This window comes from Talpa europaea (genome assembly GCF_964194135.1).
Source record: "Talpa europaea genome assembly, chromosome: 1".
Taxonomy (NCBI): Eukaryota; Metazoa; Chordata; class Mammalia; order Eulipotyphla; family Talpidae; genus Talpa; species Talpa europaea.
Genome location: NC_140073.1, coordinates 130,770,638 through 130,785,158, shown reverse-complemented (window position 1 = coordinate 130,785,158; position 14,521 = coordinate 130,770,638). Strand labels below are relative to the sequence as shown.

The 14,521-nt window shown below is 41.4% G+C and overlaps 1 protein-coding gene across 1 annotated transcript in view; it reads right to left on the bottom strand.

The window, feature by feature from the left end:
• Positions 1 to 670: 670 nt before the first annotated feature.
• The window catches only part of LOC311181263 (aldehyde oxidase 2), a gene marked incomplete at both ends in the record, with an annotated part of 73,718 nt that continues 59,867 nt past the window's right edge, over positions 671 to 14,521 (bottom strand). Inside the window, 4 exons of the mRNA XM_084249596.1 lie at positions 671 to 724; positions 9,883 to 10,050; positions 12,776 to 12,964; positions 13,090 to 13,155. Coding sequence (XP_084105722.1) covers positions 671 to 724; positions 9,883 to 10,050; positions 12,776 to 12,964; positions 13,090 to 13,155 — 477 coding nt within the window. The remainder of the gene's footprint in view (positions 725 to 9,882; positions 10,051 to 12,775; positions 12,965 to 13,089; positions 13,156 to 14,521) is intronic.

Genomic DNA, 14,521 nt, shown 5'->3' with positions numbered 1-14,521 from the left:
AGGAGACCTGGAGGAGGCGCATGGAGCCTAGAGACTCGTGAAGAAACTGCGCTTGTCTTTTGGTCGTGGACTGGGTGACACAGATGTGGGTGAGACCCATGGGGAGGTGACAATGGCAGCTTTTATCTTGATGTTGATTTTGCTCTTTTCCTTCCGGGCTTGTCTGGTTATTTCTGACCCTTTGCTGTGGGTCCCCACTGGAAGATGCTTTAGACTTGTGGCAGGCTTTGGGGCTTTGCTCTGGGCCAATCCCATTTGGATGGACTTTTACCCACGAGGGGACGGGTAACTTTGGGTGCTTCATTTAGAAACTAGACTCTTTGCCTTACCTGTATTGTTTCCTAGTTTTATTAAAGTTCCTTCCCATTAAAGTCTTATATGTTTTGTGCTGATGTGGCGGATGGCAGAACCCATTTAGAATAGGCAGGTTTGCAGGGTTTGGGCTGACCCTCTCCCTGTCCTATAACAGCAGCACCAAAGTCGTTTATGTTTAGTGAAAAAAGGTTAAAATGATGCATAAAATTTAAAAATGTAACTTAATATACATCTAAATTTCCACTGAATACAATCTGAAAGAACACTGGATAGCTAATCCTTTTTTTTTTTTTTTTTCTTTTTGAGTATTTACCTTTTATCTCCTTGAACTTACCTGTTAGGGAATGAGAGCATGTTAAGCTATAGGGATAGACCAAGGTTTAAATGTCTTAGGGTCATCTCTTGGGATCTAAGAAAGAATGCAAATAAAACACTTAATATAATACCATTGCAATATGTCACCAGGAAAATTATGTTAAATATGTAGTTTTGAAAACTTTTCTGATGGGAGGAAGCAGAATTTTCCTGGGGAATTGGATTGTACCTTTCAAACGACAACTGAAAAGTTGGTAGGTGTTGTGATTGTGCTACATTTACTATTGCTAAGAGGGCACTTTGATTAGTTACCTTTTTGCATCCCAGATGTGAATCCCAAAAAACCATGTATCCTATGCCAACGCTTGTGGGAGGAGGATAGAGAAGGGACAGTGATCAGCTGAGAGTTGTGTTTGGGCTAGAGTCTACATACCTGCTCTGTAGGTGACCTGAGAAGAGCTAATCTTTAGCCAAATAGTGCCTATGGTACAGTGCCCTTGTTAGGGGGAGAGGATGTCCTGAGCTAATTCCATGCAGGCTTTGTGGGGGACTCCACCCCCACTCCAGACCAAAGCCATCAAGACATTGGGAAAGACAAATCCCATCACCACCAAAGGGAAGGTGGCTGGGACCTGAAGGTGGAGTTAAGCAGATAGGTTTGGTATAAAAACCAGACACGTGGGCCTTGGGGGGTTCACTCTCTCGCTGGCCTCCTGGCTTCACGGCTCTGCCCTATAACACCCTTGCTAGTTAAAACCCCAGGCTTAAGTCACTCTCTTGGGCTACAGAAAGTACTTGTTTGTCCTTCTTGTGGTCCTCAGTGTCTCATTTCTCTGCTGGGAATTCCCCCCTCTTTGATTTGACTGAAAAGCAGAACATGCACTTCTCTGTTTTTGTCATGTTTTTGTTTTAAAGGTAGACTTTTAGTAACAAGGTGTTAAAAATAAAAACAACTTTCTGCAAATAATGAAAAGTTGTGAAAGTATCAAAAAGCTTTGCCCCTAATACTTATTTCTGAAAAATAAAAAAGAAGACAAAAAGACAAAAACAAAAAACAACCCATATCTTAAATAGGCAGGTTGTCTTTACAAATTCTATTCTTACTGTTTACTTTTAATCTGTATTGAAATGTAAGTGGAGGCCTAGTTTACTCTTCTCACAGGGATTTCCTTTATTCTCTTAACAACTTCTGTGGGGATTGCTTGGTTATCTTATTTAGAATCAGCCTGTTCTACCCAGGCTGGGTTGGATACGGGCCAAAGCTCCTCAGTCCAGTTTTAGGTAGATTCCAGTTAGTTCTTCTACTAAAGGTGATGGCATTTTTTAGTTTCTTCCAAAACCTGTTTTCCTATTAGTTTCGTCAGACCAGGGCTCCAGAAAAGCCCTTCTGCTTTGGGGCTTAACGCCACACTCATTCTCTTGCTACCTTGGCCTTCTTGGTTCTCTATTACTCCCTAACTCCTTGAGTGAGGATATAACTTTCTTTTATGACCTCAAAGGCCCAGCCTTAGCACTTAAGCTGCCTTCATTGGCCTTTTGTGATTTCCTTCTCTTTATCTTCTCACGTGCATGGTGCCATCACCCCCTTCCTCCTTCTGCATTCTCTCTGCTTGGTTTCTGATATTTTTAATTAAGGAAATATATTCACCATGAGTCAAGACTGATTCTGCTTTTAATTAGATTTCAGCTTCTGAGCTCTATCTGGGCCCCATCTCACTGGTCTCAAGGTCAATGGTGGTTGCTCTCAGTCCAGGATTCTTCATTGTGCAGCAAAAGATAAACTCAGTAGGCCTGCTCTGTCCAAACCCTGCACATTTCAGAGAAAGGCTTAGCCCTTGACCAGATCCTGGGAGATAATACCTCAACCTTTGAAATATTTTGCCTAGTAAGTGTATCTTTGTTACTTGAGACTGAGGGCCATGTGGTATCATTTGACCTCTAGAAGGACTGGACACTGAGTAACTAAGTGACTCAAGTCAGCTGTGCAGGTTTTCTATGCCTGTGTGATAAATCTCTAGTAAGAATTCTGGCACCAAAGCTCAGGTGAGCTGCCCTGGTTGGCAAAACTTTGTGTATCTTCTCATACATTGTTGTTGGGAGAATTAAGTGCTGTCTGTATTATCCTATGGGAGAAAGGCATCTGGAAGCTTTCATCTGTGCACTCTGTTCTGTTTTTTCCTTTGTTGATGTTAATTTGTATCCTTTCACTAAAATAAACCATAACTATGAGTTTAACAGATTTTTTTTTTTTTTTAAATTCTGAGAGTTCATTGAGTATATCATTGAAACTGAAGGTGTTCTGGTGAGTCATTCATCTTCATCATCACCACCATTACCATTATCACTGCCATCATCACCATCATCCACAATGTATGTTGACTGTCTATTATGTGTGACAACTGCTAAATATTTTTCACATATTATCCAATCCTTATAATAACACTTTAAATTAAGTAGAATTATTATCTCCATGTACCTTTCATCCTACTTTATAGATATGGAAAATGAGTGATTAGAGAAGTAAAAGAAATCATCAAAGGCAGAGCTGAGATTCCAACCCAGGTCCGTCTGACTCCAGGACCTATGTCTTAACCACTAAGCTAAAACAGTGCATCACCAATCTTTTCCCTGACCAGAGAAGATGGCTGCCCATTTCCTGTTTTACAGTCTGCATCATTCTCCCCACCACCACCTTCTTACTTAATCTGAGTGATGCCTCCAGTTTTGCCCTCTTTTTTTTTTTTAGGTGCCCTCCCTTCCTCTTTTTCTCACAACCAAAGAAGTACTCTTCCAGAGACCAGGAAGGAGAGCTTTTAGATAGAAAAATATGCGGTAACAGTATTAGACAATTCCCCATTCAGTGTTCTGAAAGGTCACTGTGTGAATTATCAGTCACCAAGTATTTCAGGGAACAAGATGCAGCCCCTGCATCCTGGGAAGAACATAGTCAATGGGGAACCAGTTTCACAGCCTGTTAGAATGCCAATAAAATTTCTCCCAAGAAAGTGTGAGGGGTAGTGAGGAGAAGAATGAGATGAAGAATGAGTGCATGCCTGTCTGAGTGTGTGCATGCACCTGTGCATAGGTGCATGTGAGCCAGCGTGTGTGCATGTGCGAATGTGTGCACACATGAGGACAGGATGACGGCTCAGCATTCTGAGGAAGATGCTGGGTCGGGTGGGGGGACGGAGTCTCGGTGCTGAGTCATCTCCTGAGCCATGCTGTGATGTCTGTGCTCCATCTCACAGACCCATGTGTCTGAGTGTTTGTGCTGCTTTCAGGCCCTGCCAATTGTCTGTGGCTTAGCTTCCAACAGAACAGACTGGAGACAACATGTTTCCACTTGTTGGAAACAACACTGGAAATAGAATGCAGACTTGTGGGATAGGGAGCACACCTCCTCCCACTCAGAGAAATGCAAGGCTGTGCATAGGTTATGGGTTGAGGACTAGCATTTGGGGGGTGACCGAGCTGAGAGTGCTGTAGGTAAACCAGGTTGGCAGCACACAGGAAATATGTTCTGCTCCTTCATCTGGCAGGAAGGTCTCCCTTTACCAAACCAACTAGGTGGCACTTTTAAGGCTCTGGGCATCTAAAATGCAAAGGAAGAAGGAGGGGACAATCTTCTCCACATGGATAGAGACAGTAGCAGAGTTACAGAAGGATGAGAGTAGGAGGAAGGACGTTGTATCAGGATAAGGGTCTCCAGACACTACCCAACCTTACAGAATAAGAGGGCAAGACAGGCCTTGCCATTTGGAATTGGGCTAGAGTGAAAGAACTTTTCCCCATTAAGTTACGTAAGTCAGACCCCAATGTAACACATGGCATAGCAATTGACTGTGTTTGCAAAAATTTCTTACGAGTCAGCATCATAAATCTCCCCCTTCAAAATGCGGGCTGAGCTGAATGGTGTTTACAAATGTATTTCTAAGCTGAGTTGTCTGATTTTAGCTACTGGGAGATGGAAACCGAATCTTCTTCTTGGCTTTACATGGCTTTAACTATGGCGACCCACACAAGCTATGCTTTCATAGTTACTTTAATAACTTTTTCTGTTAGTGAGAATAAGGCAAAAGGTTTTTATGTCTGTCTTGTCAAATTTTCTAAGGTAATATTTTTCTATTCTTTAAGGATGTGGTGTCCCAAATGTCTCTAGTTCCTAAATATTTTTTTAAAAAACGCAATCACTATTTCTGAAGAAAAATCCTTGTTTGAAAGTGTTAATTAGGTATTTCCTATGCAGTTTTAGGGGAAATTGACTTTTTTTCCCTAATGGAATTTTAAATGAACATACAAAACACATAATCCAAGAAACACATTTTTCTTTCTCCCACCACCAAAAGGGAAGTTCTGTCTCTATATGAGCAGTTTTTCTGGCCCTGTCTGACTGTCAGGGTGCTCTTCCGGCTCTGAGGAGAAACCACCTCCAGCAACCTGAGAAGGGATGCATATGAAAGCAAGAATCACAAACTGCTGATGGAGGTAACCAAAGCCATAGGTATCAAAATCTTTTGATACAGTAAAGGCTTGTTTAAATAGAACTTCTTGCAACAAGCTCTAGCCTTCTTACTGCTTCTTTATGGAAGCTTGAAGCTAATTTTCCATGAAAATGAGACTGCTAGTCTTAAGAGTTGTTTTTTCTGCCCAGAGCAGGTCAACTTGATTTAATATGGGAACTCTTTTTAAGGCCTTTGGGAGAGGCATATTTTGAGGAACGTTGTTAATAGTTAGGTGTTTTGGTGGAGACCTTAACTCTAATATTTACAGAATGACTTGTATTTACATAGTAATTATAAATGCATTATTTTATTAAACTCCAAAAAAAAGTTCTGAGTGGTTGACCATCATTACTATTTTAAAAAAAGCTACAAGTAGGCTTTATTTACTTTATAGTTAGAAAGAAGTTAATTAAAGAGGAGGTTTTGGACTTTCCACTGTTTATTTTCTAGCACCTGACTTTTTTTCCTGTCAGAACAAATTTTGTATTGCTGACATTATTCAAAAGCCAAATACAGTGCTGGTATTTGTATTTCTCAAAAAACAAAAAAAAATTTTTTTTTGCATAACAGTATTCTATGCCACTGTAAATCACTGTGTATTTCAATTTTAAAAACCATGTTGCATTGTAGTTCAATCAAATGTAGATTCTGATATAGGTTTAGATATGTTCCAAGATGCTTTAAGGAGTCCAGCCTGTGTGAGGAGACAGGGTGTCAGAACTCCAGGAGGACTGCTTGTGTATGAACCATAATTTCTAAAGCTCTAAAGCAGACCTGGATCATGAGAGAGAGGCTGGGTGCCAGGAAAGCTGCTGATCGAAAGAACTATCCAGTTTCATCCTACTGATGTGAAGATAAGTGGTGTGGTCACACATTTCTATTTCTTTTCTTTCTTTGCTAATGAGAACAATTGCAGCCTTTCAGTTACAAGTTTTTTTTTTTTTTTTTCTACCAGAAAGGCAAGATCAGAAAGCTATGAAGATGGAAATTTGTGAGAACTGCTTAGTCCCAGGCTACTTTAAATCCATTCAAACTACCACAGGGCCTTTGCATTAGCTATTCTCTGCCTGGAACACAACATGACCAACTTTATGCTTGCTCCCTCACTGCATTCCGGCCTCGGCTCACATGTGAATACCCCAGAGAAAAGTTCTCAAATGAGCTATTTCAAATAATCCAAAATAATGTCCTACTTACATTCTAGCTCCCTACTCTTCCAGTTTGCTTAACAGTAATTTTCACCACCTGAAATTATATTGTGCTTTTGTTTGCTTGTTTACTTTCTGACATCCCCCAAAGAGTATAAGCTCCAGGCAGGCAGGACTTGTTTGGTTCACAATTTCTTTAGGCCCCCAGCAGCGCCTGATACATGGCAGCTACTCAATACCCACGTTAGATGAATGAATAATTGTATGATGAATGATCTCAGTTGGGGTCTCTTTAATTTTAAAAAAAGGTAGAGGCTAAGCTAATAGTTTTGTAATAGTTTTGTTCTATTGACGAATGGGGTGACCCAGCATTGGTAATGCACTTATAGTTCATAGGAATTATTTGTCTTTCTTTCCTGCTACACTGTAAACAACTTGGGAGCAGGGACCTGGGAGTCTGGATCACCCCTATACTCTTGGTACCTGATACTATGTAAGAAGGAAAGTATAAAATTCATTTCTAGAATTTGATTAAAATATGAAAGGTGAGAAGGAGAAGAGAGAAGGGGTTCCTAGCAGCGGGAAGAGCTTGGCGAAGACCTCTATCCTTGATAACAGGAACAGTCAGATGAAGGTACTTGTGGCTGGGGTAGAGCGAGAGGGGGCAGGGAACTAGGGGTGGCTGGAGATGGAGTAGGGTTGGCTACACTGGAACTTCACAGGCTTACAGACTTGGCTGGTTAAAATGTTTTAGCTTTATCTTAGGAGTGAAAAAGGACCTTTTTTGCCTTGTGCACGTGCTAGTGACATGATCGTATTTGTCACACCATAAATCTCTGCTCCAGTTCGCGTGGGAAGACCAGGCAGGAGGCTGAGCTGACCAGGCTAGAGAGCTGGCCATTGGACTTATTCTATCTGGATGGTAAGCTCCAAGAATGCAGCTTGCTCTGTGCCATTCATAGGAATATTCCCAGCACTGAGAACAGTGCCTGTCACCTCACAGATACCCAACCAGTGTTTGTTTAGTGAATGAATGACATAGTGGTTAGAAATCAAGAAAATAGTGTTGTAATTACTAGAAGTTAAAACTAACGGGACATGATGAGGACTGGGTGCTGAGTATGAGAAAGAAAAGTCAACTCCTACCATTCTGTTTTGTGTAACAATGGATAGAGGTGTGTTGCCATTTTCTGTGACAGGAAGTAGCAGAGGAATCTATATTTTGTGTGTTTCTGATCCTCTTTGTTACACTGAGAGTCAGGACCTCCTCGCTGTCCCCCCTGGGCAGGCCCTGCTGAAGGTGGCTGCACTCTTTATGTTGGTGTACAGCTGAGGAGCTCTTGCATCCCTGAAACCTTATCAAGGATTTCAACAGGCCTATAGTTTTATCATGTCAAATATATGCGAAGTCAGTGGAATGGCCAGGAATATTGTAGGTCAGGATAAGTATGAAGGATAAATGATCACTCTCAATAAGCCTCAATAACCAGAGGCTTCCTATTGAGAAGTTAAAATGACACCCACCTCTGCCTCCAAAACTTTATTCCAGTGTCTGTGGATAAAAATGATAAGTTTGGCCAGGTGTTTTCTTTTTAGTTTTAAGCAACTATTTTCTGAGTGATATTGTATGGGGAAAGTATCTTCTCAATCCAGATTTCCTGTGAATAAAAGCTCAACAGTGTCACTCCTAATTATACTGTTCAAATCTTTTCAGATATGTTAGGGATATCCTGATTTTGTTAAGTAAGTATGTAAATAAGGTATATGTAGGTATAAAGATACATGATGGTGAAAAGTATGTGTATGCATGTGTGCATTTACAAATATATACACATACTAAAATGGTATGGTTATTTCTAATTAGTGAGATTATGACTGTTTTTAATTTTCCTCTTTATTTTCCATAATGGACATGTGTTACTTTTATAAAGATACAAACACTGTTTTTAATATCACACCTTATTTGTAACATGAGGTGCTACTCAGAAACCATGTATCTATTTATGTTTAGTCCTTAGCTCACTTGAACCATCAGATTTAGGCGTAAACATGGATTTCACAAACAGACCAAGTAGTCAACAGGCTGAGTCTCAAAAGATGAAGGAAATCAAAGTGATTCACTTTGATTTGTGACAGAGTTGCTTTGCCTGACAACTGGACTATTAAAAATGACCTAGAATCCTGGAAATGAAGGAATTTGTTTTCTAGGAGCCAGACCATTTGAAGACTGAATATGTTAAGCTCAGGCAAGAAGAGATTAAAAGAATCTTTTTGTTGTGTTCTGATGTTGGTTTCCTTAATCTGCCCACTTCAGAAAAGGCTATTTTTTTTTTTTAACTGAAAATGTAATTGAGAACGATCTTTTAAAGGTTAGACATGCATAAGTTTTTGTTTGGGGTAGAGGCCACATGACTCTAGTTACTGTACCTCTAGTGCTATTGGGAATGAGCAGATACAGCCCACAATTCCCAAATCAGCCCTGATGAGAAACTCCTGCATGGAGGTAGCCAACTCCCTGGCCTTGGTCGTGCGAGGACCTGAAATTACTGGAATCATTTCTGTGTAGACACTGCCATCAGCAAGTGGCAATTTGAGGAGCAGAGTCATTGTCTGAGAAAACTTGGAATGAAATTACAGGGTGGTTGGTGTTATTGGAAAAGTTGAGCGAACAGTTGAGTATAACTTGGGAATGGGTCATGAAATGGATTATTTAGGAAAAGAGCGGTATCATTATGACACTCCCTTTCAAGCAGTATTTAGGAAGTAAAAAATCAAGAATCATTTTTTTTTTTTCTCAAGGAGGTAAATATACTATACTGGAGCTAGACAGTTTTGGTTTGAATCTTGACCTTGGGCAAATTACTATATCTGTTTCTTCAGTAGTAAAATGAGGGAAATAAGGGTTATTCCTTGATAGAGTTATGGTCATGATTAATGAGATAATACATGCGAAAGTACAGTGCTGAGTGAATGCTGACTGTGCTTGGGGTTGCTGCATGCACGTGTATGTGTATATGTATATACACATGTATAGGGCAGGTGAGTCTCCTGTGTCCTCTCGTCTGGGCTGGCAGGCATTGTCATGAAATGGAATGAAGTAGATAAACGGCAGTTGGCAATAAGATCATGTGATGTCTAAAGGATGGGTAGACTGTGTGTTCTTCACGTTTGTGTGGGGAATACAAGAGTGACATGATCGATTGCAGCTATGTCACACTTGGGTTATTATTTATGTTTGTTTTTTATTGAAGGATGAGAGAGATTCATAGGCTAGAAGGAGGGAATATTTATAAGAGCTTGGTGAAATCAGTTAGTTGTTTCACAGTTAACTATTAGTTTTGAAGCACAATAAATTATCGCACTTCAGGACTGCTTAGGTGGTCATATTGAATAACTGATGGGGAAATGCTTTTTAAAAGTTGAAATTAGTGCATATACAAAAGATAGCTGTATGACTTATTTTTGTCATCTTATAATTGAATGATTTTGTATCTTATAATTTGATTAGACACAGATGCAATTATAAATTTACCTAAAAGTTCTAAGACACAGGATACAGAAAGATCACCATTTAGGACAATAAGCAGTGGTCCCATACATACCATCTCTGTGAACCGATCTGCACAGGCCATTCTAACCCACTCTGGCGTGGCAGGGCTCTTCACTATGAAGTCCCCAGCCACATCTCTTTCTCTGCGTGCCATGGCCACAGCATCAACGATGGCAAAGAACACAGATGACCCCAGGAACATCCCGGACTCCCCCAGGCCCTGCAAGAAAGCACATTTGCTTCAGCAGCTTCTATGCTAGACTAAAAGACACCAGAGGTCATCAGTCAGGTCCTGTTCTATTGTCTCTCCAAAGACTAACACAGTATCTTGCATAAAATAAAAGGTTCTCAATGACTGTTTGTTGATGGATTTACAGACTGAAGTCTGTGTGCTCTTCAAAATCCCATTACCACTCAAACCTCTCTTGTGTTTAATCCTCTCTTGTCTTTAGTTAGGTTAAATCTTTGCTCAATGGAAAAGGGTGTGTGTGTGCATGTGTGTGTGGTGAGGACAGGTTACCCTATTTAGAAAAACACATTTAATGATTTGAACTGGCCAACTTCATGAGTGGAGTTAAATATGCCTTATGACTCCAAGATTAGGGGAGACTGGGTGTTCTGGGAGAAAGAGCACCTACAGATTTTGGTGCCAGATGATAGGTTGCAAATCCATCATCTGCAAGAAACAGGGAGGTAATATAAATGAGTGATTTGGGCAGGTGAAGGACAATAAGGAAAAATGGACAGTATGGTGAAGTAGAGATACCCTCACATCTTGCCTTAAAGGAGCTGCCTTCTAGAAATGCAGCCCAAGTGATCAGATGATCCAACTTTTCAAGAGAATTTAGACATTTGTATTTTAATGTAAATGTCCCTAACTTTTAAAAACTCTGTGCAGGTCAAAGAAAATACCTGGGCAAGTTAGATTTGGCCAGTTGGCTCCCAATTTGTAACCCCTGACTTAAGAGAGGCAAGCCCTAGCTTTAATCCTGGTCCTAGCTCCTTGCATCTCTGGGTGAGATATCACTCCCAGCCCCGTTTCTTTCTCAGTGAAATGTGGGCAGTATCAACTGACAGGGTGTTGTAAAGTTCAGCAAATGCAAATGTATTCAGCACCTTGCCTGGGGCCTGGCTGGCCTCTGTCATTATCATATAGCAAACCTGGGACTTTTCTGAGGGCCTGCTGTGAGCGGCTGTCACAAGGGCCCTAAGGGTCCTCCTGCCTGCCCTGTTATTCTTCCTGGCCTGACAACTGCTCTCTATGGGTGCTGAGCTTCCTTTTACATTTTCTCTCTTGAGTGATTTCCAGTCTAGTGAGAATCTAACGGCCCACTGACTGTCTTTCCTTTCAAATTTATCCTCCTCTTATCCCCTCTCCCCATACACCCATCACTATACACCTGAAAGGAGGTCCTGGGTTGGAAATGGGGTGCAGTTTGAAAATGACAAAATTCTGGCATATATGTGGATTAATTACCAACCCTAGTAAGAAGTTCCCCAAAAGAGTAACGAAAAATTTAACAAAACACCTCAAATCTAAATGAAGTTTCTACTTCCAGGGTAGTTTTCCCATAATTTGTATACAGTAATGTGAGCAAGTGCTGATCTTTATTTTAATTTGCAATTTTACTACTTTAGCAATGACTAAGCATTGATGTCTTTGTTTCCCAACACTGTGGACATTTTGAGCCAGGTAATTCTTTGTTGGTGGTGCGGAAGGTGTGGGGGTGTCTGCTTTGTATACTGATATTTGTTTAGCAGCATCCATCCCTGGCCCCGACCCACTAGAAGGAACATCTCCCTTCCAATTGCAACAACAATATCTCCTGACACTGTCCAGTGTTCCTTGGGGAGGGAAGGAAAATTGCCCTCACCTCCCATTGAGAACCAATGCTTAGATCTGTAACAGGGTGGTTCCCAGGAAAGGGGAATGTTCCAGGTTTCCTGCTCCACCCAAGGGAGGGTGGAGCTAAGCAGGGAGAGAATAAGCTGCAGAGGAGATGGAGGAAGGAAGGAAGCAGGATGGAGCCAGAAAGAGACCTGGAGGAGGCACATAGAACAGAGGGACACGTGAAGAAACTGTGTTTGCTTTTTGTTCGTGGACTGGGTGACACAGATGTGGGTGAGAGACCCGTGGGGAGGTGACAATGGCAGTTTTTGTCTTGATTTTGATTTTGCTCTTTTCCCTCTAGACTTGTCTGATTGTTTCTGACCCTTTTCTGTGGGTCTCCACTGGAAGATGCTTTAGACTTGTGGCAGGCTTTGGGGCCTTGCTCTGGGACAATCCCATTTGGATGGACTTTTACCCATGAGGGGACGGGTAACTTTGGGTGCTTGATTTAGAAACTATATTCTTTGCCTTTCCTGTATTGTTTCCTAATTGTATTAAAGTTCCTTCCCATTAAAGTCTCATTTGTTTTGTGTTGATGTGGTGCATGGCAGAAGCTATTTAGAGCAGGCAGGTTTGCAGGGTCTGGGGTGCCTCTCTCCTTGCCCTGTAACAAATTCACATCTGGGCAGGGCTCAAGACCCTGGCTCCATCACACGTGAATGATTTGCCTAAGTTCATAGTGAACTTCTGGGGCTGGGGCAGGAACCTAGGTCTTCTGTGGTCTCAGTCCAAGATTCTTTCCATGCTGCCTCTGCTTTCTAAGATTTTAGTGCCATCGTGCTTCAATCCCATTTAATATTTTAGTCTAAGGCGCTTAAGTAAAAATGTTATTCTCCCTGAGCAAAGCTTTTTGATGAACTTAAAGCTTTCAGTGAAAGAGGATATTAATAAATAAAATCTTTGGCCTAGAATTGCCATTGGGTGAATCATTTCTTTTCTCTGAATCTCACTTTTCTTTTACAGTCTATCCAAATTTTGTCCTGATAAAGGTTGATCTTTATTTTTTATTTTGTCCACCTGCTCTCACTTACAACACTAGGGCTGGGGAGCTTACCTTGGATGAATAGATGGTGAGTGGGGTTGTTGATGACGGCAACAAGGAGATGTTGAACTCCTCTGGGACGTCAGTGATGGTGGGGATTTTGTACTCATCCGGGCCTCGAGTATACAGGACACCTTCCGGGGAATAGTTCAGCTCTTCAGTGGTATAAAGGCCCATCCCCTGAATAAATGCACCTTCAATCTGAAGGAGGGCAATGTCAGGCTTTGTGACAGTGTATGCCTTTTAGAAGGCTTTGACCTACCCCCCCCCCCCCCCCCCCCCCGTGAGTCTCAGGAAGGGCATCTTCTAAGTGGCCAAGCACCTACCTGCCCAATATCAATGGCTGGATTTAGGCTATAACCAGCGTCCATGACAATGTCCGTTCTGATTTTCTGTCAAAAATTAAAATGACCTCATCATAAAAATTTGAAGGAAAATACTGTTTTAAGGTTTATTCTGTTAAAAAGAAGACAGTAGGCCCCAACCGGAATCACTTATGCTGAAACCAAGACTTAGTATCTAACTTAATTGTGATTTCAACCCCTCACAGTCCAGGCATTTTAAACCAGTAAGTTTGAAATTTCCAGATCAGTACTAGTGAGGTAAACTACCTGATAAGACCCTCCCACTCCTTCCTTTAAGGGAAGGTAACCTTGGCCTGAAATGATTCTTTTCTTTTGTTAAAAGCCTCTTTGTCCCAACTTCTTTCTGCTTATAAAAGCCTTCTAGTTTGTATAAATCCTTGGAGCATCTTTCTTTTTTTTTTTTTTTTTTTTTTTAAATTTTTTTTTTTATAGAGGCATGTTTTTATTTATTTATTTGTTTGTTTGTTTATACATGCACTGGGTACAGTCAGAAGCGCGGGAGGGTGAGAGAATTCACCAGAGCCAGAGCGGGAGGCAGAGTAGGCAGAAGGACCGAAGTACACTGCTGAGGGGAGCAGCGGGCGGCAGGAGAGGTCTGCGCGCCACGTGGGACCCTCCTCCGGTGGCCGGGGAGCAGCCGGGGATCGAACCGGCGCCGCAGAGGCCGCGGGCAACTTCGCAACCCAGCACTCAACCCGCTGCACCACTGGGGAGGTCCTTTGGAGCATCTTTCTAATTGCTAGGTAGGTTGCTGCTGCCTAACTCATAGATTGTTTAATAAAGCCAATTAGGTATTCAGTTTTAGTTGGGTGAAAACTTTTTTTTTTAAATAATTCAAATGGTCTCCAGTTATTCCAGAATCCCTACTAACTGATTAACACTGCTTTGAAACCCATGAACATTAGAGGTGGCAAGACATCTGCCAAGCTCTTCAAATCTAGGACTGCACGTAACTACAGAAGGTCTTTCCATTCATGGTTTTTTGACACCTAAGTGACTCCAAAGTCCATGGTTTGTTGGTGTGCCTGAAGACCAGTTAGTAAATAATTGAGCTGATTGTTCATCTGATTCTCAACTTGGATTTACTGTTCTAATATAACTCATGAGCTCACCTAGTTCTAATGATAGTTTTATTGAGGAACTCATATAGCTGCATTGGCATGTGTGAAAGTGGGGGTTCTACATGACCTTAGAACATATGAAAGGCAAATTTTGAGACCACTTTTGACTTTGCTAATCTACTTCCTTCCCTGAGAAACATCACCATCTGTTCTGTCCCAAGCCAGGAGCATGCACATTGTCAAGAAGACACAGAGAGCCCCTCAGTAACTGTGATCTATTTCAGGAATCTTTGAGCTTTCCTTCTGCCCTTACTTATGGAACTTGTTCTGCC